At 54.5% G+C, this 20,955-nt stretch overlaps 1 protein-coding gene across 6 annotated transcripts in view; it reads right to left on the reverse strand.

Moving 5' to 3' along the window:
- SH3PXD2A (SH3 and PX domains 2A) overlaps positions 1-20,955 on the reverse strand; it is a 233,736-nt gene that overhangs the window by 61,171 nt on the left and 151,610 nt on the right. For 3 of the 6 annotated variants that reach the window (XM_082722448.1, XM_082722446.1, XM_082722449.1), the window contains one exon: positions 2,762-2,806. The exons of the other annotated variants lie outside the window; for them this stretch is intronic. In XM_082722448.1, coding sequence (XP_082578574.1) covers positions 2,762-2,806 — 45 coding nt within the window. The remainder of the gene's footprint in view (positions 1-2,761; positions 2,807-20,955) is intronic. 6 annotated transcript variants of the gene reach the window in all.

Genomic DNA, 20,955 nt, shown 5'->3' on the forward strand with positions numbered 1-20,955 from the left:
AAGAGGCCCTCCCAAGGTTGGAAGGGGACTTTGTAACAGTCTCGTCCAGGGATGGGCCCCTTGTCACTCGGAGTCCCTGGCTGGATGGGCTTGGGCTCTGGCAGATCCCTGGAGCCCTTCCCCACACCTGCATTCCTCCAACTACCACCTGGATGGACCCCTGGCTTCGGCCTGATTCTGCCTGCCAACCTAAACTTCTAAATGAGAATTTTGCCAAGTCAGTCCCTTGCTCCAACACCTTCAATCGGTCCCTGTTGCCTACAGAATAAAGGCCAAATTCAAGTTCAGTCTTTCTGACAACCTGAGTTCCCCGGTTCCCTGACACATAACCCACCTGTTCCAGGCCACATTCATGACTCAACATACATACTGAGGGCATCATGTGCCCACCACGCTGTTCTATGTGGCTTCTTACCTGCAAGCCTTTGCCTTAGCTGTTCCCCCTGCCTGGAATGCCTTCCCTTCCTCCACCAACCCCAGTTCTCCCCAGTCATCTCTGACCCTCCAGGAGCTCCCTGATTTTACTCCAGCCATGGTGTTCATTCCTGGCCTCTGCTGGATATGTTTGTGGGGCGCGGGGCCCCAGTCAGCCATGTGCTTTATAGACAAGAGTCTCCCTGATGAGAGTTGCCCCAGGCCTGGTGCCATAGGACAGGGCACTGGCCTCAGTTGCCTGAGATGATGCAAAAGCAGAAGATTCAACTCTGAGGGTCTGAGGGTCCAGTCCTGCTTTGCCCAGACTACCTCTGTGACCCTGGGAGGGACGCTCAACCTCTCTGAGCTCCACTTTCCTTGTTTGTCAGCAGGTAGAGTACCAGTTCCTACCCTCTGTGGGTTGTTCTGTGCATGGAACTAGGTGACAGAGTTAATGCCCTATGTAAACTATAGATACTATTTATAAAGCAAACAGGAAATGGGAGATTTAGGGAGGAGCAGGAGGGGTTCAAGTTCCCCTGAAGCCTCAGAACCAGCAGGCAGCTCAAGGCAAGCGCCACAGGCGCCAGGAAAAGGGTGGCTATGGCTGTGTCCCCAGAAAATGGCTCCCTCTAACTGCACCTCCTGGCTGGCAGGGGATCCTCGTCAGCTGGAGAGCCAGATCAGAGCACCCTGGGCCCACTCCGGTGGGGGAGGCCAGGCTGAGCAGCCCCAGGACTCTCATCTTCAAGGACCCCCCCACATCAGCCCCTTACCTCTAAGTTTCCCATCTCATGCACTCTCTGACATTCCAGATGGGGAAACCAAGGCCCAGAGCAAGCTGGCAGCTCGCCCAAGACTCCAGCCCTGAACTCCTCGTCTGGCTGGTTTTCCCCAGCCCACACTGCTTCCCCTCAGCTTCTCACTCCAAACAGCTGGGCTCGTCCTAAGAAGCCAAGCCCTGTGGCGGCCCCCACCCCAGGCTCCCCATGTTCTCAGGGATCCCCCCAAACCCTGGGACCCCACAAAATGTCCCTCCACACCCCTCACAATCAGTTCCTCCCAGGCTGGACTTGGCCTACCGGCTTCTCCATAGGCCCCTGGGCGGCCAGGCTATACGTTTCGTGAATAAAATGTATTGTTGTAGGCCAAGTGGGCTCTGGCTCGCTGGCTCGTAGAGAGGGGAAAGAGGGACAGGAGCCCAGTGATTAGTCAGGCCCCGGGCCCTCGTCACAGACAGCACCAGAAGGAGGACTGCAAAAAGCCTGGGACAGGCAATGGGTCCTCCTGCCTGCTGCCTTTCTCCTCCCAGGACAGGGGCCTCCCATTCCCTGTCCACAGCTGTGGTGGGGAGGCGCTGAGCCTCGGGCTGACTGCTGGGGCCGGCCCAGCCCCTCTGACCTCTGACCCTTCTGCCTCAAGCCCCCAACCGCGAAGCCTGAATCTCTGCTCCCAGCTTTGGGCAGAATGGGTGTTTGTTGGTGTGTGTGTGTGTGTGTGTGTGTGTGTGTGTGTACACGTGCATGCGCATATGCCTGTGTTAGCACTCTTAGAAATGGAGGGGCTCCTGGAAGCCCCTTCTGGAAATCCCACTCCTCTGTGCAGCGGAGAACCCTGCTGTCTAGGGCTCCCCACCACTGTCCTGTAAGACCAGAGGCTGAAGGAAAGCCCCTGACCTCTGGCCCAGCTCTGCTTGGACACAAGGCACAGGCCCAAGTCCCTGAGGCCCATCCTGGTCCAGGCAGCCCAAAGCCTGGCCAGGCCGATGAGGCAGAGTCTACTCCAGGCTCTGGCGCACGGAGGCTGCCATACCAGTCCCAGGTTTCCCTGCCCTGCTGCAGCACCCCGGTGAGGACCACTGGAAACCAGGCTGCAGGGTCTGAGGCTTTGGCTCTCTGCCCCATGTTAACTGCCCAAAGTGAGACTGACCATCTCTGGGGGGCCCTCCCCAGCGGGGCCGCCAGCGGAGCGAGCGCACAAGGCGACAGCCTCCTTGCCATCGCCTGAGTGCTTCCCGCGTGCCGGGCTCCCTGGGAGGCAGCCGAGCCCTGCTCAGGGAGTCAAGTTCACTCAGCCAGCACCCAGCAGAGCCGGGGGACCAACCCACACGCTCCGGTCCATAGTGTATTCGTCTACACACGGTGCTCTGTGGCCATCACCCACTGAAGGCTCCGAGCCTGGACCTGAGGCAGTGAGTACAGCCAAGGGAAGGGCAGGAGGGGGCCCAGCGGCCGGCCGGCCTGCCGACCAGGGGCCGCGGCCCAGCCCAGGGAAGCATGCAGCCGGCGGCGCCCACACGTGCGTGCCCGGGACACACATGCTCGCACACATGCACTCAGGGCAGTACCTGTCACGTCCTTCCTGGGAGACTCAGCCCAGCTGGAGAGCCACACTTCCGAGTCCCCCACCGGAGCAAGCAGCAGCAGGAGAGAGAGGAGAAGCAGAGGAGGAAAGAGAACCGTTAGGCAGGCAGGAGGTCTATGGGGCAAGTGGCCGCAGGCGGAAGGCGGGGGAGGGGAGGGGAGCGATTTCCTGGCCTGGGGCTGGCTGCTGGGCGTGGGCCTGAGTGATTACAGAGGCACTGGGACCCAGCGGCTGGGATGGGGATAATGAGGTGTCTGTCGAAATGCAGGAATCCTCTGGAGCACAGAGAATCCTACACAATCCCTGCCTGGAACGGGGCCCATGGCTTATCACTGGCTGGAGAAAGCAGCCTGGACATTTCTCTCTGGCCGTGTGGGTGGGTGGCTGTCCCCTCAGGGCCCGGTGGCTCTGAGGAACCTCACCAGGCCAGCAGGCTCAGCAGCACGGACTTGGAACCTCAAACATTCAGAGAGGGAGAGCCCAGGGCCGGTCTCCGGTCGTGAGGCACCTCACTGCTGGTGAGGTCTGATTTGCCCAAGGTCACACAGCTAATACCAGCCCTAGCCCCAGCCCTTGCCCAGTGAGGAAGACAGGTCAGGGCAGAATGGAAGAAAGCCTCATTCTGGACTCTCTAAAACACCTCGTCTCCAACCCAGGAGGACGGGGACCTTTAGTGACCATCAGAGATGAGGGCTCTGTCCCAGGCTCAGACAACTACGTCTGATCTGGGCCTCAGTTTCCTCATCTGTGAAATGAGGTTAGAAGTGATCCTCCTGCCAAGAGGGAGAAGCAAAGTCAAAGAACCTAAAAGAACACATGACGGTGCGATGTGATACAGTAATGTGATGAAGCAGAAAGCTCTCGGCTCAATCAGTGGGGGGAACAGTTCTAGAATATCGGAGGGCCAACATGTAATAAGCATGGACAGTCTACCTCCAGGATTCAGACTCATTTACTGCCTATAACAATCCCTTGAGGTGGGTCTGCATTTTTCACCCCATTTTATGGGAGAGGAAACCGGCCCAAGTTCTCACAAGCCCAGAGCAGCGGAGCCAGAAACGGAACCAGGTCTGGGATCAGAAAGGCGGGTGCTTTCTCTGCTGAATTTCTCATTCCCTCCAAAGGAGCACAGCATTGGCTGCAGCTGCAGCAGGCACAAAACATTGTGCTGCAAGCCTGAGAGGCACCCAGTGCTGGTCAGGAAGGCTGCCTGACCCAACGACACATGGTAAAGACAACCGTAACGGTAACGGCAGCAAAGTTTACGTAGCATTTACCGTACACCAAGCCTAATGCTGAACACATACATCTGGTCATTAATTTGCTTTTCAGAATAAACCTACAATGACAAGGTACTCCCTCCACTTCGTAGATGAGGAAAACAAACCAGAGAGGTTAAGTCATTTGCCCAAGGTCACACAGCTAATACCATGTCCATCTCATGTGGGGACACAGACTTTGGGAGATCACTGGATGCCACCCACCCTTTAAAGCACCTGATTCTCTCTTGCTCAAGCCATCTACCAGTTCAGGCTGGCTCCCCACGCAGAACTGAGAAGCCCGGGCCTTCCAGCTTTCCCTGGAACTAGCAGAGAGCCCATCTGGTAGAGAGGTTTAGCAAGGCCTCTGGAGTCTGACTGTGTGGATTTTCCCCTATGATGGACTTAATGAACCTCCCTGAGCCTGTTCTCTCTCTTGTAAAAATGAGATAAGACAATAGACTACTTCCTAGGTAACTAGGAGGATTAACAAGATAAGAGGCAGTACGTGCCCAGCACCAGGAAAATCAGCCTTCTGGAGCTGCAAGGCTGACAACCAGACAGTGTTTGATAGTGAGTGTGCCAAGAAAATGCGGGTAGCCGGTCCCAGATGCCTTCACTGTAGATACCCTCCAAACGCCCGGTTAGCTGCAACGGCGGGTAAGAGACCTTGGAGACTGCATCCAGAAGCAGGACTTGCAGCCAGAAGCTTCCATGGGCTTCAGGAGCCATGCTGACCTGGCTTCCATTCCCTGGCAGAGCTGAGACTAGGTGGACACACCTAGGCCCTCTGAGGCTTGATGCTGGGGCTGTAACTCCCTGCTGCTGTACCCCAAAATGGGGCCAAGTAGGCTGTCACCCGGCAAGGCCATCTGAGGCACCCTAGTGCCAGGCCCACCCCAGCTCCAGCGTCTGGCTCCACTCAGCCTGATGCCGCCCCAGCTCAGGGGGTCCACATCTCCAGCTGTCTCTGCGGGATTTGTTACTTTGTACCACTTCCATTTTGGTTTCTTTTGGGTTCTTCAGAAGGAAAACTTTTGGGAAATGCTAACTTCTCTCAGCGAGCCAAGGGAAATGATTTGGCTCAGGCCTGGAAACCGAGGAAAACTTACTTTTCTGGAACAAGGGTTAACAAACTTTCCCTGAAAAGGGCCAGAGTTGGTCTTTTAAGCTTTGGGGGCCACGTGGTCTCTGGGACTACTTACCTTGGCTGTTACGGTACAAAAGCAGCCCCTAACAATCTGTAGAAGGCTGAGTGGGCTGTGTGCCAATAAAACTTTATTTATAAAACTATATGGTGGGTTGGGCTTGGCCCAAGAGTTGTGGTTTGCCAACACCCATGCTAGAAGATGAGGGCTGTCAGAGAGCCCTTCCTGTCTTCCTCAATGGGGGGTACCCCCAAGTCGTAGGAGAGAGAAATGGGGACCCTTGGCCCACCAAGACTAAATGCTTACAAGGTCTATGCTCCTGGGATGACTTTCTCAATAATTACCTTGAAGGGCCTGATGCCCTTCCAGGTCCTTGGGGTCTGGGCATTTGGGCAGGCAGAGGGTGGGGAGCAGGACAGGAAAAAAAAATCCCTCAGCCTCTGGAAACTGAGCGCCACTGCTAAGTGTGGAACAACCCAAGCTCATACCCACCCCCTGCAACCCCCATAAGCAGGCCTTCCCTTTGCTCTCCAAAGGAAAATGGGAAGTGGACCAGAAATGGGCCTGTCTTTTTAAAAACATGATTTATTTCCCAGTCCCCTGGATCTGCAGAATTAATCCAGTTCCGCTGCTCCCACCCCAAAGCTCTCCCCGCTTTGGAGTGCCTTGTCTCCAGCCCACCCGAGCAAGCCCTCTCCCAGGGTGGGAAGGATACCTCCCCACCCCCACCCAGGCCTCCTTACAATGAACAGAGGAGGACCCTGGCTCACAAACCCGGCCCTCCAGCCAGGAGGCAGACAAGGCTGCTGGCTGCGGGCTGGGAAAGCAGAGACAGAGAGACAGGACGAGGGAGCAGGGCGCAGGCACAGCCAAGGGAGCAGCTGTGACCGACACAAACCAACGGCTTCCTGCCCTCCGGCTGTCTCTCCGGCCTCTCCTGGTGGCAGAACCAAGGGCCCTACAGAGCAGGGGCAGGGAAAAAACCAGGGGCTCCAGACTGGGAATCTGCAGGACTGGTTTTGCTGACCACCCGCTCTGTGACCTGGGGCAAGGGGCTCAGCTTCTCTGAGCCTCGAGGCTCGCTTCTGTCAAATCAAGCATTTGGGCCTAGCAGCAACCAAGGTCCTCGGGTGACGTTCTAGGCTCTCCCAGCAGAAACCTGCTAGTCTGCAAAATACAAGTGCTCCACAGCTGACATGAATCTTTCCAGAGAAACAGAGCACCTTTCCAGGGAAACCCACTTAAACACATGCTCAATATATGGAAACTCAAGTGGAAAAAAAAAGGGGGGGGGCATTAATTCAAGAGGCATAGAGTGCAAGAATTCTTTAAAATCTTGCTTCTTATGCTTATCCTGCCACTCAGCTCCCTGATCTGGGGCTTTTAGCCATTTCTCTGGGCCTCTTTTCCTTCTGTACAATGGGGATAAAAATACTTACCTCCTCTTCTTTGGAAGGTTGTTTTGAGAGTGTAGTGGCTTGTAGTGCCTGTGAAAGTTTTTGGAGGGGGAGGAAGGAGGCCCCTGGGACAGAGGGAGGGAGTGGGTGATGGGGACAAGCTGGGGACTGCAGCAGCGTGGGCTGTGGGCTGGGAGGCAGGAGGCCGGGAGATGAGGCCCCTCCCATGGTCCACCCCCAGCCCTCCTATCCCTCCCACAGCCTGTGCTCCCATTTTGCAAAATCAGCCAGAATCCAGGCCCTGAGGAAGCCAGGTGCCTGCAGGTCCTGGCCAAATATGGTGACCCAAGGCCACTTCTTAGACGCTGAACCTGCTTCTTGTCTGGTCCAGGTGATACAAGAAATCACGTAATGCTCACACAGGTGCCCCTGACTGTAAGGAACCCCCAGACAAGAGACACCCAAGTACTACATAAAAACACACCTGGATAGAACGAAGGGAGCAAAAGGACTGGGTCCTAATACAGTTTCTTTTAAACTTGACTAAGTCCAGAGCAGTGAGAAGTGGGTTTAATTTGCCCAAATCTAGTCTCAAACCACGTTTCCAGGAATCCTTCCCTAGTGTAAAGCAAGTCCCACCCATTCAAACTAATAAATCCAGAGTGGGCTGTGAGCCCAGGTAGGAGAGACAGGAGAACAGCCAGCGGCACGATCTCCTCTGAGAAGGAAAGCCAAGCCAGAGCTCAAGGGACGGGGGCAGGGTCACTCACCTCCCCGGCCTCCATAGCCCAAGCCCAGGGAGGGCCCCTGGGAGGCGAGGAGAGGCAGGGACCCTGCCAGGGGCCCTGAATGGAATGAACACCCTGTCTTTTCCTCGTTCTCGTGTCCTTGAGCCCTCAAGACCTCCCCCTCCTAGGGAATTCTATTGTCCTTCCTTCACTGTAGCCCTGAACAGGGTTCTCCAGAAAGCCTAGTCTTTCTTCCCCTTTCATACAACTAAACTTCACACACGGCTGAATTTCTTGGGTTTCCTATAAGCTCCGTTTCTTTTCCTTGATTGACTAAGCTGCAGGGAAACACAGCCTCTGCTCTCAAGCCAAATGAGGGGCTGAAAACTGCTAGCTGTGCCACTTACCCGAGGGAGAAGGAGCTGCTTAATTTGCCAGGGGTGGTGGTGGTGGCATAGAGCCCCTGTCGCAGGCACTGCTGGGGCACAGGCATGAAGGAGCTCAGATCTTGACAGCAGCCCTCCCGGGCCAGCAGTCCTTTGCAGAGAATAGTTCCTTTACAAAGTAGTAGTGAGGCCTACGTGATAGAGTCACTTGAGGACCGGAGAAAGCATGTCATGAATTAAGATGGCTCAGAAAGAAAACAAGCCATAGTTCAAACATGAATTCCAGTCTGAAGCCACACGGGTGCCAGCTTGGTGACGTGCATGAGGGTAAGGTGTGCACGCGCCTGCTCAGGTGCTCAGCAACTCGCACCTGATCCAGGGTGAGCGGCAGCCTCCAGCTCATTAGAAGTCCTCCCAGCATGAAAAAAAAAAAAAAATTATGCCCCTGGACTGCAGCTGTGAGGGGTTAATGTAGCCACTCAGACCCCTGGCCCTGCCTCCCACTCTCATGGTTTCCAAAGTGGGGCTCGCCTCAGGTGCCCGTGGCCCAGGCCACCCCACAGGGCCCCACACTGAGAAGGGCCCTGTGCGCGGCTTCATGCTGTTCTTTCATTTGAAATCTTGAATCATTTATGAACAAGAGGCCCCATAATTATGTAGCCGGTCCTGCCCAGGGCCTGAGGTTTCAGGGCCACAGAACTCTGAGCTAAGTAAATAGAAGTACTCAAGAATAAATTTAGTAGGACTGGATTTCTGAGGCATATCCTTTCGTAGACAGAAGGCAAATCCTAAGTGGGAAGACAGGCCATTGTCTGTCTCCAGGTTCCATCCCCACCAACATCTCGGCTTCTTGGTGGTATTCCAAAGGCTAGAAGAATGCATGTGGGGACTCAGGAACAGAGAGGGCAAGAAATTTGCCCAAGATCACACAGCAAGTGAGTGGCAGTGCTGGGGCTAGAAATTGTACCAGTTCTCACTTTCTAACACTCATGCTAGGCACGGTGCTAAACATTTTCTGAGCTCTAATTTCATCCTTAACGACAATCTGTAATTTACAGATGCAAAAAGTGATGCTCTTCCGAAGGCCCAATAGTAAGACTTGAGCCAGACTTGAGCTGGGAATTGGGAACAAAGGGGCCTAAAATAGGGGACTTGTTTTCTGGATTCTCCTCCCCCACTGGCCAAGGGAGGCTCATTATTTCTGTCGGGCTTCCCTTTGTACATGCAGCCATATTCCTACTCATTTTGCTCTCAGTAAGAAGGGGTCTGCCTCCTTTCCCTGAAGCTGCCTTTCCTGGAATCCAGACTCTGCGTGGGGGCAGCCCAACCCCGGGCAGGAATGTGCTGCTGACCCTTGGGCCACTGAGCTGAACAGTCAGAGAACAGTCAGCTTCCCAGCTCAGGTGGGGAATGGGGTGGGGTGGGGGCCCGGCTGTGCCTGGAGCCCTTCCATAGCCCTTCGGGGACTAGATCCAAGAGCGCCCCTCAGAGACAGTCCAGCGCCTGTGGGTTTCCACAGAGGGGCCCTGGAAGCCTCCAGAAGCTCTGCAGCTGCCCAAAGGGGGCTGCTCTGCCAGAGGGCGGCAGGCAGATCTGCTGTTGAAAAGCCCCAAAGCATCCTGGTTGAAGACAGGTGCTGCGGTTAGTCAGAGGAGCCGTGGGTGGGCAGAGGACAGAGGGGTGCTGGGCGGGGAGGCCAATGGGGCTCCAAGCCCCACTCCCAGCAGCTGCTGCCTGACCCCACAGTAGCCCCTTGGGCTGGGTCTCCCTCTCAATTCTCAGGTTCTCACCTCGCCCCACACCAGGGTGGTGGTGTGCAGAAAAGAGACAGACTTAACACTGTTCTGAGTTCCAGGATCCCAGCCACCTCCCCACTCCCTGGGGTGGTCTGCCTTGGTGGTCCTCTCCCACTTACTGGGCTATCCCCCTCCTATTCCCCCACCCACCAGCTCCCCCAGCCAAAGCCAGGATCTGTGAGGATGAGGCAGCATCAGAAACAGGGAACAGTGGAGTGGGACTCGGTGAGCAGCTGCTGGGTACCTGGGTCCCCAGCCCTCTGTCCTCTGGTCTGTTTGTCTTCCTGGCTCAGTCTCCACTAGAGCCACGATTGAGTGAGTGATGGAAATTAACAGCCAGTGGACCCAGGACCCACATTCCCAACGTGCAATGTCTTGTCTTCTCCAGACACAACTCTTGCAATCCTGTTATCAATGAATCAACTGCCAATAATTTAATGAACATCTACTATGCACACGGCAGGGCACCCCTGGTGATGACCAACTGACTCTCCACCATCTGTCCCCAAGCTTGGGGCACAGGGACACAAACACTTACCCAGGCACTCCTGCAAGTGTCAGGAATCACAGGGGTGTGGGAGGGAGGCAGTGGGGCCCCCTCATCCACTTGCCTGGCCCTTCAAGCACACCGTCCCTTCCTGAGGCTGCCCAGACGCAACTGGAGGGCAAGCGGAGGCCAGACACAGCAGGCTGCACCTCGGGCGGGGGTCTGCAGGGGGCGGCGAGGCAGGGAGGAGTCCCAATGGCCTCACATCGGTAATGAGACCCTCCTCTGGGGCAGGACTCACAATGCTTCAGCTGACATTGACATGGCTGGACACTGCCATCGTCAGAATGGGGCAAGGGCAGGGCTGAGGGGGCAAGGGAGAGGCAGCATTCATTCCTGAGCTGAGATTGAGGCTGACCCATTTTCCAAGTTCTGTCAGCCTCCTTCATCTTGCCCTAGACAGGATCTCTGTATCGTTCACCGACTGTGTCAGTTGGCTCCACAATGTCTGGCTACTGCTATAGTCCCAGCAAGGATCTGGCACATAGTAGTGCTTAATCAAAATCTATTGCATCTCTCCAATCAGATCTGAAGTTCTTTCAGACTCTTAACCCTGTCAGCATCTTCACAGTACACCCTGAATGGAGTAGGGGGTACCCAGTAAATCTCTAGTGGCTGATGGAAGGGTTTATACTCATTACACTCAGTCCCAAGGGCTTTGTGGGGAAACCGAGGCCCAGATTACCCCACTACCCTGGGGTTCTCTTGGCACCCAGGGCCCTGCATATTCTCTAATCCGGGTTATGTCCCTTGAGCCACAAACAAGCCTTCTCACGCCAGGATGAGACCCTGAGCCTTGCTTATGCTAGGCAAGAGGCTCATGGAAAGACCCCCCAGGCCCTGGCAGAACATCCCTGGAAGGCTCTGGCCCAGCATCTGCTGTAAAGCCCTTCAAAGAGATTATTTTTAAAAAATTTGTCCATAACCAATATGGTCTATGGCAAGATGGATGTTGCAGGAAATGGGAGTCTGAGCAAGAACAAGGGGCTTATCTATCCTGTCTGCTGGGAGCAGGGCTCAGCAGGGCTGAGAGCAGCCCCCCGTGGTGTGTGCCAGTAAGCCCTGGGCCTCTCCTCACCCCCATCCCTCTCTTGCTCTGCGTGAGTCTGGACCAATCCCCTGAGTCCTCAGATGCCACGTCAACAGAGCAGTGTGAGTGTGTGTTTGCGTGTGCGTGTCCGTGCGTGTCTGTGTGCCTGCACACACATCACTGCTTGGGAAATCCCCACATCTGGCTCACACGTGACTGAGCTATTCCCAGCAGGCCCAGCTGGGAGGGCCTGGAGGACAGCGGATGTCAGGAGCGTGTGAGCTCTCTGGGGAGCACAGAGTTAACCCTTTGGCACCAGAGCTCAGGATCTTTAGCTAATGCCGGGCTTCTGTCCCCAGGAGAGGCCAGGAAAGAGAATGGTGCCCAGAGGGGACCATTGGCTCCTGGCTCCTTACACAACTGTGGGGAAATGGGGGCCTCCAGTCTTCACCTGCAATATGAAAGGGCTGCTTTTTCCTCTGTCCTGTCGATCACGGTCCATCATCAACCACTGGGGAGACCCCTCTGGCTGGAGGGTCCTTCCCCAATGGGGATCTATTGGGCAGATATTTAATGAGCACCTCTAGGTGCTGGGTGCCTGGCTAGGGCGATCACGGCGCTGGAATTATAAGCCTCTTCCTTTCCTTCTTCTTCTTCTTCTTTTTTTTTTAAGATTTTACTTATTTACTTGAGTGAGAGACAGAGCACAAGCAGGGAGAGCAGGAGAGGGAGAAGCAGGCTTCCCGCTGAGCAGGGAGCCTGATGTGGGGCTGGATCCCAGGACCCTGGGATCATGACCTGAGCCGAAGGCCGACGCTTAATGACTGAGCCACCCAGGCGCCCCATGTATGTTCCTTTCACAGGCAAGGACATGTGTCCCCCTGGAGACAGCTGGAACCAGAGTCCTCCTGATGACAAGGAGAGGGTCAGAGGTGGCCCGTTCAAGTTCTCTCCAGCCCAGGCACATGATTTAACTTTATAATTAGAGCTTTTTAAGCTTCAGTGACATTAGTGAATGAGAGGCCATCTGCGACAGCGTCTCTGAAACAGCGCCACCCAGCAGGAACTGCAGGGACACGGAAGACGTGGCACCACAAATACTGAGACGGTGCCCAGATGTCCTCTGCATGGCGGCTCTCTCCCTCTCCTCCAGGCTGACTCATTTAAAAACCTCAGTGAACCGGGCTGGAAAGCCTTGCTCGGCACCCCCAGGCGGACTCCCTTGCACTCGGCCCCACCTCCGCCAAAGCACTTGGGATGCTGTCTCCTAACTGTCCTGACGACAGGGACCTCATCCTACCCATCTTGGTACCCCACGACCTCCACAGCAGGGCCTGGCTGAGCAGGTGCACGGATGGTCACTGGAGAACTCGACAAGGCCACCACGGCAGAGCCAGTGAGGTCAAATATGAGCCTGGCAGAAACCAGCTCCGGGGTTGGGGGTGGGGGGTCCAGGCCCAGCATCCCTTCAGAAACCGGCTTCCCGTGGCTTCCCCAGGGGAGAAGCTGCCATGAGTGTCCACTGAGCTGTGCGCTTAGAGCAGGGAGAGCAGCCAAGTTCATCCACGAAGCTAAACGAAGGGCCCTTCTGTACCGCCACGCGATCAAATGTGAGTGAGAAGCGGCGGAGGGCTCCTGGTGACACGGAGGCCCCGGGGAGGGACGGTGCAGGGCAGCGAGCTGACACACGGGAAGAACTTGTCCCATCCAGTGTGTTAGAGCTGCACGTCTGCTCAGTTTCCCCAGGGGGCCACTGCCAACGTACAAAGAGAGTCTTCATTTGGCCTCTCGTCCGCAGTCGGTCATCACAGCTTTATAAGGACCTCACCCTCCTGCCTGGGACACTTCGGCACCCAACCCTGACCCTCTTCCAACATGAGGGGAGAAGCAGCCCTCACACCCCTGTGGGGTTTCCTCCAACACTGCACCCATTAGCCAGAAGCAGCATCGGGGGAAGGCTCGCCAAGAAGTGACGGCTCCTCCTTCTGAGCACAGGGACGTGAAGGGACCTGGACATGGCCCACTTTCCTCGGTACAAGACTCCAGTTCTACCCTTAACAAATACATCTTCATCCCAGCTGCCTGGGTCACGTGCAGCCACGACAAGATCCAGGGGGCAAAGCAGAGAGAGTCTGGGGAAAAAACTTTTTCTTTTTTTTTTTTCTTTTCCCCCTGCAAATGTCTAATTCTTACTGCAACGCTGGAAAATGTTTCTTTGCCTTCACATTTCAGAACTGACCAATTATAAAAAGGCCACGAGCCAACTAAGTCACACACGCCACATTTCTGTTTCTAAACAAAGTAACCGTAGATCAGAAAAAGGTGCTAACACAATAAGTAATGCACATGTCCCCCACATCTTTGTTTTTCCACTGGCTTCACCATTACTGGAAATGCTGTGTTTTCTGTCACATGCCTATAAACCAAAGAACCGAAGTGAGGAACACATTATTTTCTGGCCGAGGGCTGCGGTGGGAAACATTTCTTTGCTGGACCACAATGTGGGTGTTTCCTACCCCCAAGAAGACAACCTTGTGGAAAGAAAAGGCAGGAGGGAGACCAGTGCTTGGGCAGACCCCTGGGCTGTTCTCCAAGCCGGGACCGCTGGGCCAGTGCTCCCTGGCCCCCAACAGGTCCCACATTCCCTTGGTGGCCCACCGTCTTCCCGACTTGGGAGACAGCTGAGTGTCCCTTCAAGGGCTGCCCCACCAGTCCTCAGGCACCCTCACTGCCTGTCCACCCCAAACACTGCCATCAACCACAAGTATGACCCATCTCATACTTGCCCCTGGCTTGATCGCCCAATCCCTGGAGAGCCTGTCAACCCTGTGAATTCCCGGGCCCCACCGCAGAGAGGGTGATTCAGCAGGTCTGGGTAGGGCCTGGGGACTCCAGAGCACACCTCTAGCCTTTTCCTTGCTGTTTAATTCAGGGCCATCTTTCTAGTACTTTCCTAGTAGAGGAAGATGGGAGACAGCAGCGAGGGGCAGAGTAAGGCGAAGCAAGCAGGGCCGAGGGCAGCCAGGCTAGCTGGCGGTGGGGCAGGGGAGGCCAGGAGCCCTGCCTGTGCCGGCCGACCTGAGCTCCGTGTCCAGGCCAGTAGGGCAGGGGAGGCCGCGCTGCCTCCGGGTGTGGGAGGGGAGGCACAGACACACACGTGAGCAGTGTGTTCACTTTCTCCATCCCATCACTGCCACATGGGCTGCTCGTGGCACTGCCAGATCAATCAGTCTCCTTTCATTTCCAATTAGCTGGCTTTGAACTCCAGGGGTGACATCAGGCTGAGGACCCAGAGCCATGAAAATAAGAATTGTGTAAAAACACCAGCCCCCGTGAGATGTGCCAGAAGGCAATGGCTTCATGAGACACATTCACTTTTGGAACGGCCTATCGGAGGGTGCCAGGAATGTCTTGGCCGAGTTCTCCGAGCAGCCTGGGCCTCTCTCACTGATGATGGGTGGCTTGGGCAGAGAAGAAAGCCTTGAAAATTGCTATGAAAAGTCTTTGCTGATCTTGTCTCCAGAGCTTCCTTTCCAGACTCATCTCCTGTCATCCCCTCTCCTAACCCTTTCTCCACTTCCACCGGGCTAGACACCTCTCCTTACCTCATATTCCTCACCCTGATTCCAGCCTCTGAATCTTTGCTCATGCCTGGCCCTCCACCGGGGGCAGCTGCCTAACCCCTGCACATCCCCAGCCTCCCCCATCTTCCTAGCCCTGTCCCCCTCTGGTTGACTCCCATGGCTTACGGATTGCAACCTAGCCTGTCTTGCAGTCGTTAATGAGTCCCTGACAACATCCTGCTTTCTCGGTTGAACCCTGAGCTCTGTGGGGGCAGTGACAACAATCACTTAAGAGAAATGAAAGCCTCTAGGAGAGCTGCCCTCTGGATGGGGAGTGAAGGCGGCTGCTGCCTGCTGTGTCTTTGACCCCCTCCTCCTGTGGCTGGATAGGGCCTTTATCTTGGGGGAGGACAGTCCCAGAGGCCTTACAGACCTTCTCTGCATTGTAATGGCCCTACTCACACTTCCGCCTAGCTCTAAGGCCTGGTGGCAATGTGACCAGTGGGGGACCAGTTCCGCCCACTCCCACCTTGGACAGACAAGAGCCCCCCTCTTAGGGCCTTCCTCTATAGGAGGAGGGTAGACAATCTTCACAGTGGCCAGTACTTATGGGCTTTAAGCAAATCCACTTCATTAAAAACCAAATTCATCCTGTAAAGAAAACTTTTCCCCAATTAAGAATCCCTTATGACCAGTAAGTTCCCTCTAGATGTCTCGGTCTAATTCTCTTGGGGCAGCCCCCATCCCAGTTTATGGACCCTCCTCCTAGAGGCCTTCAGAACCCAAGTCCTGGTCACCTGTGGATCCCCGAGGCCTTGGCTCAGGACAGAACAGACTTCAGTGGAAGAGGTTTGGGTCAGAAGGACCAGATTTGAATCCTAGGTCTACCTGGCCAGGTGACCTGAGGCAAAGTTCCTTAACCTACTTTCCTGGTCTATAAAATGGGGACAAGACCACCTCTCCAGGTTGCTGCAAGGTTTACTAGCAATTATGAAATGGTGCACACTCTACCTTTTCCTGTCCGGGTGACAGGACCTGCTTCTTGGAAGAGGGCAAATAGCAAAGCCAGGGGTCTCTCCTGTTGAAGAGCTAGATACCCATGGGACTGCCTCCTATTCAGAATAAAAATGAAGACAGGAGTTCAGGTTTCGGCGTCAGACGTCAGCAAGCATTTACTGTGCCAGGCACGGTCCTGGAGTTAACACTTCACAGGAAATTACTCGTATTCAAGCCTCAAACAACCTGATGAATCATCGTTCCCACGGCACAGACAAGGAAACTGAGGCACAGGGAAGTTAAGGACTCGCTTGAGACCACACCACTGACAGGGTTGGGACATGAAACTAAGTACTCTGGCTCCAGAATCTGGGTTCTTAACTCTACCACAGTGGCCGGGTCTAGCTTCCATCTTCTCTGAGGTCAGGCCTCAGGCCTGGAAAATAAATGCTTCCAGTGGGTCTTTCAACTCACGGACAAGAGGGAAGACCCACGTCTCCCCTCCTTTCAGAATTGATCAATACTTAAACCAGTAACAGTGGCAGCCGCCATCATTGGGAGCCCGCTGTGTGCCAGGACTCTGCTACTTCGATCCTTACGTTTAACGAGACCGACACTATTTTTACCCCCATTTTCCATAAGGGGGTAAAGGCATGAGGGGGTCAGCAGTTAGGCAACCCGCCAGTCACAGAGCAAACACATGGCAGAGCTGGGGTTCCAACCCTGTCCATCTGACGCCGAAACCTGAACTCCTGTCTCCAAGCAATGTGCTTCTGTGCCCGCCAGAGGAACCCGGATCGTATTAACTCCGTCCAGTAATGCAGATTTTACAACCAGTAAAATGGAAGTCGGGCTGAACTCACTAATTTTCCAAGGAAAAGGATAAAGTAAACAGGATTTCAGGAGGAACATCAACACTTGCCCAAAAGAACAAACTTGCCACACTCTTGAGCAACCTCATTTGCGTTCAGAGAAGACAAAGCTCCTCACGGGACCGCTGGAGGGTCTGGATCATCAGGCCGTCTGCGGGGCCGCACCGCGGGGCCAAGAGGAAACCGCGGGTTCCGTGGCCGCGTGCCCCCCCTGGCGGCAAAACTCAGAACTCTACAGCCGGGACGGGGAGAGAGGCAGCTTCCAGAAGTGAGAGGGGCACTGGGTCTTCGTCAGGTCTGAAGAGCACCCACTGCTCAGGGGAGAGCCTGCTCCAGCCCCCTCTCAGCTCATGGAGGAAGCCAAGAACCACGACGGGCAACAGGACCTCCCCACCACTGGGCCCGAAGCCCCCTCGCTGCATCACCTCCAGGGACCCTCCTCGCTTGGCAGCAGGCGGCAGCTCAGACGTCATTTTAAGGGCGTGACGGCCAGTTTTACGGGTCAGCCTGGCCAGGCTCCAGTTCCCAGTTACCCCAGGGACCCCCACCACTCATGCCTCATGTGCTGCTGTGGAAGGTATTTTGCAGATGTGACGAAGTCCGTGATTTGTTTATTTTGAGTGAGATCATCCTAGCTACTTGGCAGGGGGTGCTCAGTCAGCTGAAGGGCCTTGAGGGCAGAGCTGAGGCTTCTCGGAGGAGGAGATTTCACCTGTAGACTGGCGCTGGCCTGCCCTTGGACCTGACTTGTAAGCCAGTTCCTTGTGAGAAACTTCTCATGAGTAGCTCCCCCTGGGTCGGCTTCTCTAGTTGCTCCCTGACCAATACAGCAGAACCAGTGGGAGGGGGCCGGCCCAACGTCACATGATTGGCAAGTGGGGCTGACTGCCGCTCCCCAGCACCCACAGGAACTGCTCGTGGCTTGGACCCGATCATCCAAGTCCAGGCCACACTGATGGCAGCTCAGCTTCCATTGCTGCTGGAATTTTCATGACCTCTCACCTATCTCCTTTCCTGGTCCATCTCCACTCACCAGTCAGAAGAATCCTTTTGAGATCTAAGTTAGATCATGCCCCCCACCTCCTCAGAATCCCTTAGTGGCTCTTCGAAAAGTCAAAACCCTTGAAATGGCCTGAGAAGCCCTACGTGGTCTGTGCTGCTTCCCCCACCCCCAGCTACCTCTCTGCTCTCACCTCCTACCACCTTGCCCTCCACTATTCTCCGCCCCAGCCACAAACCTCCCTTGTGTATGCTTCCACCCCAGGGCCTTTGCACTGTCTATGCTTTCGCCCTGACTACTCTCCCTCAGGTACCCATGTCACTTCCTTGCTTCCCTCTAACAGGACATTCTTATATATACACAGTTCATCACCCTGGCGGACTGCAAACTCCTCGAGGAAAGAAAGACCCATCCCTGTAACCACAACACCCAACACAGCACCTGGCCTATAGCTGCTGGCACTCAGGAAGGTCAGCGGAAGTCTCTGGTGTCCAAATAAGCCATGCTCCATCCTGCTGTCCCACCTTTGCCCAAGTGCTGTCCCTTGATCTCCGCAGTTGCCTCTTCTCTGCCCCCAACCAGCAAAATTGCTCCTCTTCCCAGATCATGTCCCCTGATTTGAGGATGCAGAGAGCCTTCTGTCCTGACCCACCCCTCATCCACGCACATGTGAGCTTGCACATTCAACCAGCATGGGGGAGGGGGGGATGACCCCGCCACTAGTGCGGGCCTGGCAGCAAGGTCTTCCCTCTCAAGGTGTTGGGACACAGATCACAGCCAAGAACACCCAAAAGATAGAATGTGGTCAGTAATGCACATGGTGATAGGAGGGGGCAGCTAAACACTGGAGAATCAGGGCTTCTCTGAGGTCACAATTAAGCTGAAAATGTTAAGAAGGGGCAGCTGTGTAAAACATCAGGGAACGGCATTCCGGGCGGCAGAACAGCAAGTGCAAGGCTGTTTGGAGAGAACAAGCTTGTTGTGTTGTGTTTAAGGAACGGAAGGTGAGAGGCAGGACAGTGCAGAGGGCGGGGCAGAAATGTTGGGCTGGGTAGGCAGAAGAGGGTAGAGCCTGGGGCAGGACAGGAGGCCAGGGGCTAAAGCACACAGGGCGTGTGAGCCGGATTAAAGAGCTTATTCTGCACAGGATGGGGCAATTTAAGCAGAAAAGCACATGATTTGATCCTTGCTTTGAAGAGCTCACTCTAGCTGTGGTGTGGAGAACAATGTGCAGGGGCAGGGGTGGGAGCAGACAGATCAGAAGAAAGCTGAGGTCTTCCTGAAGAGAAGAGAGCTTCCAACACGGTATGATGGTGGAGGTCGGGTTCGCAGGGGAGAGAAAGCAATGGGTCAAGGGCCCCTTCTCGATGCTGGGCCGGGGCAAGGGCATGGATGGTGGGTGGCATGGGGAAGATGTGGGGAGGAGCAGGTTCAGTGCAGGGAAGGAGCGAGCAGAGAAGTCTGAGGCTATACTGCCGTCCAGTTTCAAGGTCACCGGTCCTGCCACTTCCAAGAGGCCGTAAGCTGCCTGAGAACTTTCTTGCCATCAACTCCACCTTCCCCCAGCCTGGCTTCAAGTCTTAGATCTATGCTCAATAAGAGACACCTCGGAGGAGGAGACCTGGGGCTTTGGGGACTAATATGTGAAAAGTGATGACCAGGGAACAGCACCCATGTTCTCTGTGCATGCATTGCTAGTTGGAGTGACTCTGGGAAGCTCCGTGAACTTCATTACGGAGCAGGCTGAACATGGAGCCCTGAACATGGACTCAGATCTTTACTTTGCCATGGACTGGGGGCAGCCAACCTCTCAGAGCCTCAGTGTCTCATCAGTAAAATGGGAATCCCATCACTCATATGCAATGAGCCTCTGGACAGCAAATAAGAAAACCTATGTGGGGACGCCTGGGTGGCTCAGTTGGTTAAGCAGCTGCCTTCGGCTCAGGTCATGATCCCAGCGTCCTGGGATCGAGTCCCACATCGGGCTCCTTGCTCCGCAGGGAGCCTGCTTCTCTCTCTCACTCTTCCTTCCACTCTGTCTGCCTGTGCTCGCTCTCACTCACTCTCTCTCTGACAAATAAATAAAATAAAAAAAAAACAAACCCTAAAGTTACAACTTATTTGTTTAAAAAAAAAAATAAAAAAAATAAGGGCTGGCACTTTGGGAGAGCTTTCTAGGCTACAGGGAGTGTTCTAAGCATGTTTACAGAGATGAGTTTGTACAATCTTCATTATATCCACATGAGGTGTATATTAGTCAGTGTTCTCCAGAGAAACAGAACAGAATGTGTATATATAGAGAAAGAGACTTATTTTAAGGAATTGGCACACGTGATTATGAGGGCTTGGTGAGCCCAAATCTGATGGGGTAGGACAGGATGGTAGGCTGCAGACTCGGGTGCAGTTCAAGTCCAAAGGCAGTCTGGTAGCTCGATTTGTTCTTTTGGGGGGAGGTCAGCCTTTGTTCTATTAAGGTCTTCAACCGATCAGAGGCCAACCCATGTTATGGAAGGTAATTTCTTTGACTCCAAGTGTAGCAGATGTCCATCTCATCCAAAAACTACCTTGACAGAAACATGCAGAATAATGCTTCACCAAATATCTAAATATCAAATATCTAAATACCACTGACGTATAAAATTAACCACTACAAGATGGGTATGGATACCGTCCCCAATTTACAGAGGAGTGATCAGGCACAGAGAGGGTAAGAAATCTGCCCAAGGGGGTGCCTGGGTGGCTCAGTGGGTTAAAGCCTCTGCCTTCAGCTCAGGTCATGATCCCAGGGTCTTGGGATCGAGCCCTGCATCGGGCTCTCTGCTCAGCAGGGAGCCTGCTTCCCCCTCCCTCTCTGCCTGCCTCTCTGCCTACTTGTGATCTCTGTCCATCAAATAAATAAATAAAATATTTTTTAAAAAAAGAAAGAAGGAAATCTGCCCAAGGTCCCAGAGGAGGAATAGCAAGGCTTGACATTCCTGCTGTCTGGCTCCAGAACTTGCACTTTTAACCATGACACTAAGTGGCCATTATCATAAGCCAATGTAAATTAAATTTCTCTCTCCATCCTTTTCCTGGCCTGAGAGTGGAAGGCAGAGAAACCAGGGGAGGCCCTCCCTGGGTAAAGCAGTCTGGGTGGGGCTCTGCCTTATTTAAGGAAGCAGCACGGAACCTGAGCCTCGGAGATGGGAGTGGGAGGAGATGGACAGTAGGGGGACCTGAGAGGTTATCTGGTCCCTTGACTTTCTAGAGGGGAAACTGAGGCCCAGAATAGAGAAGGGACTCACCCAAGGTCCCAGGGCTTCAGAAAATACTGATGATTTCCAACTTATACTTGAGTTATTATGTCCTAGGGGCTACCCTACATGAAATCATTTAAACTGCTACATGTGAGGTAGATAATATGTAGAAAATGAGGAAACTGAGGCAGAGTTTAGAAACTTGTCTAAGGTCACGCA

The sequence above is a fragment of the Mustela nivalis genome, assembly GCF_964662115.1.
Source record: "Mustela nivalis genome assembly, chromosome: 2".
Taxonomy (NCBI): domain Eukaryota; kingdom Metazoa; phylum Chordata; class Mammalia; order Carnivora; family Mustelidae; genus Mustela; species Mustela nivalis.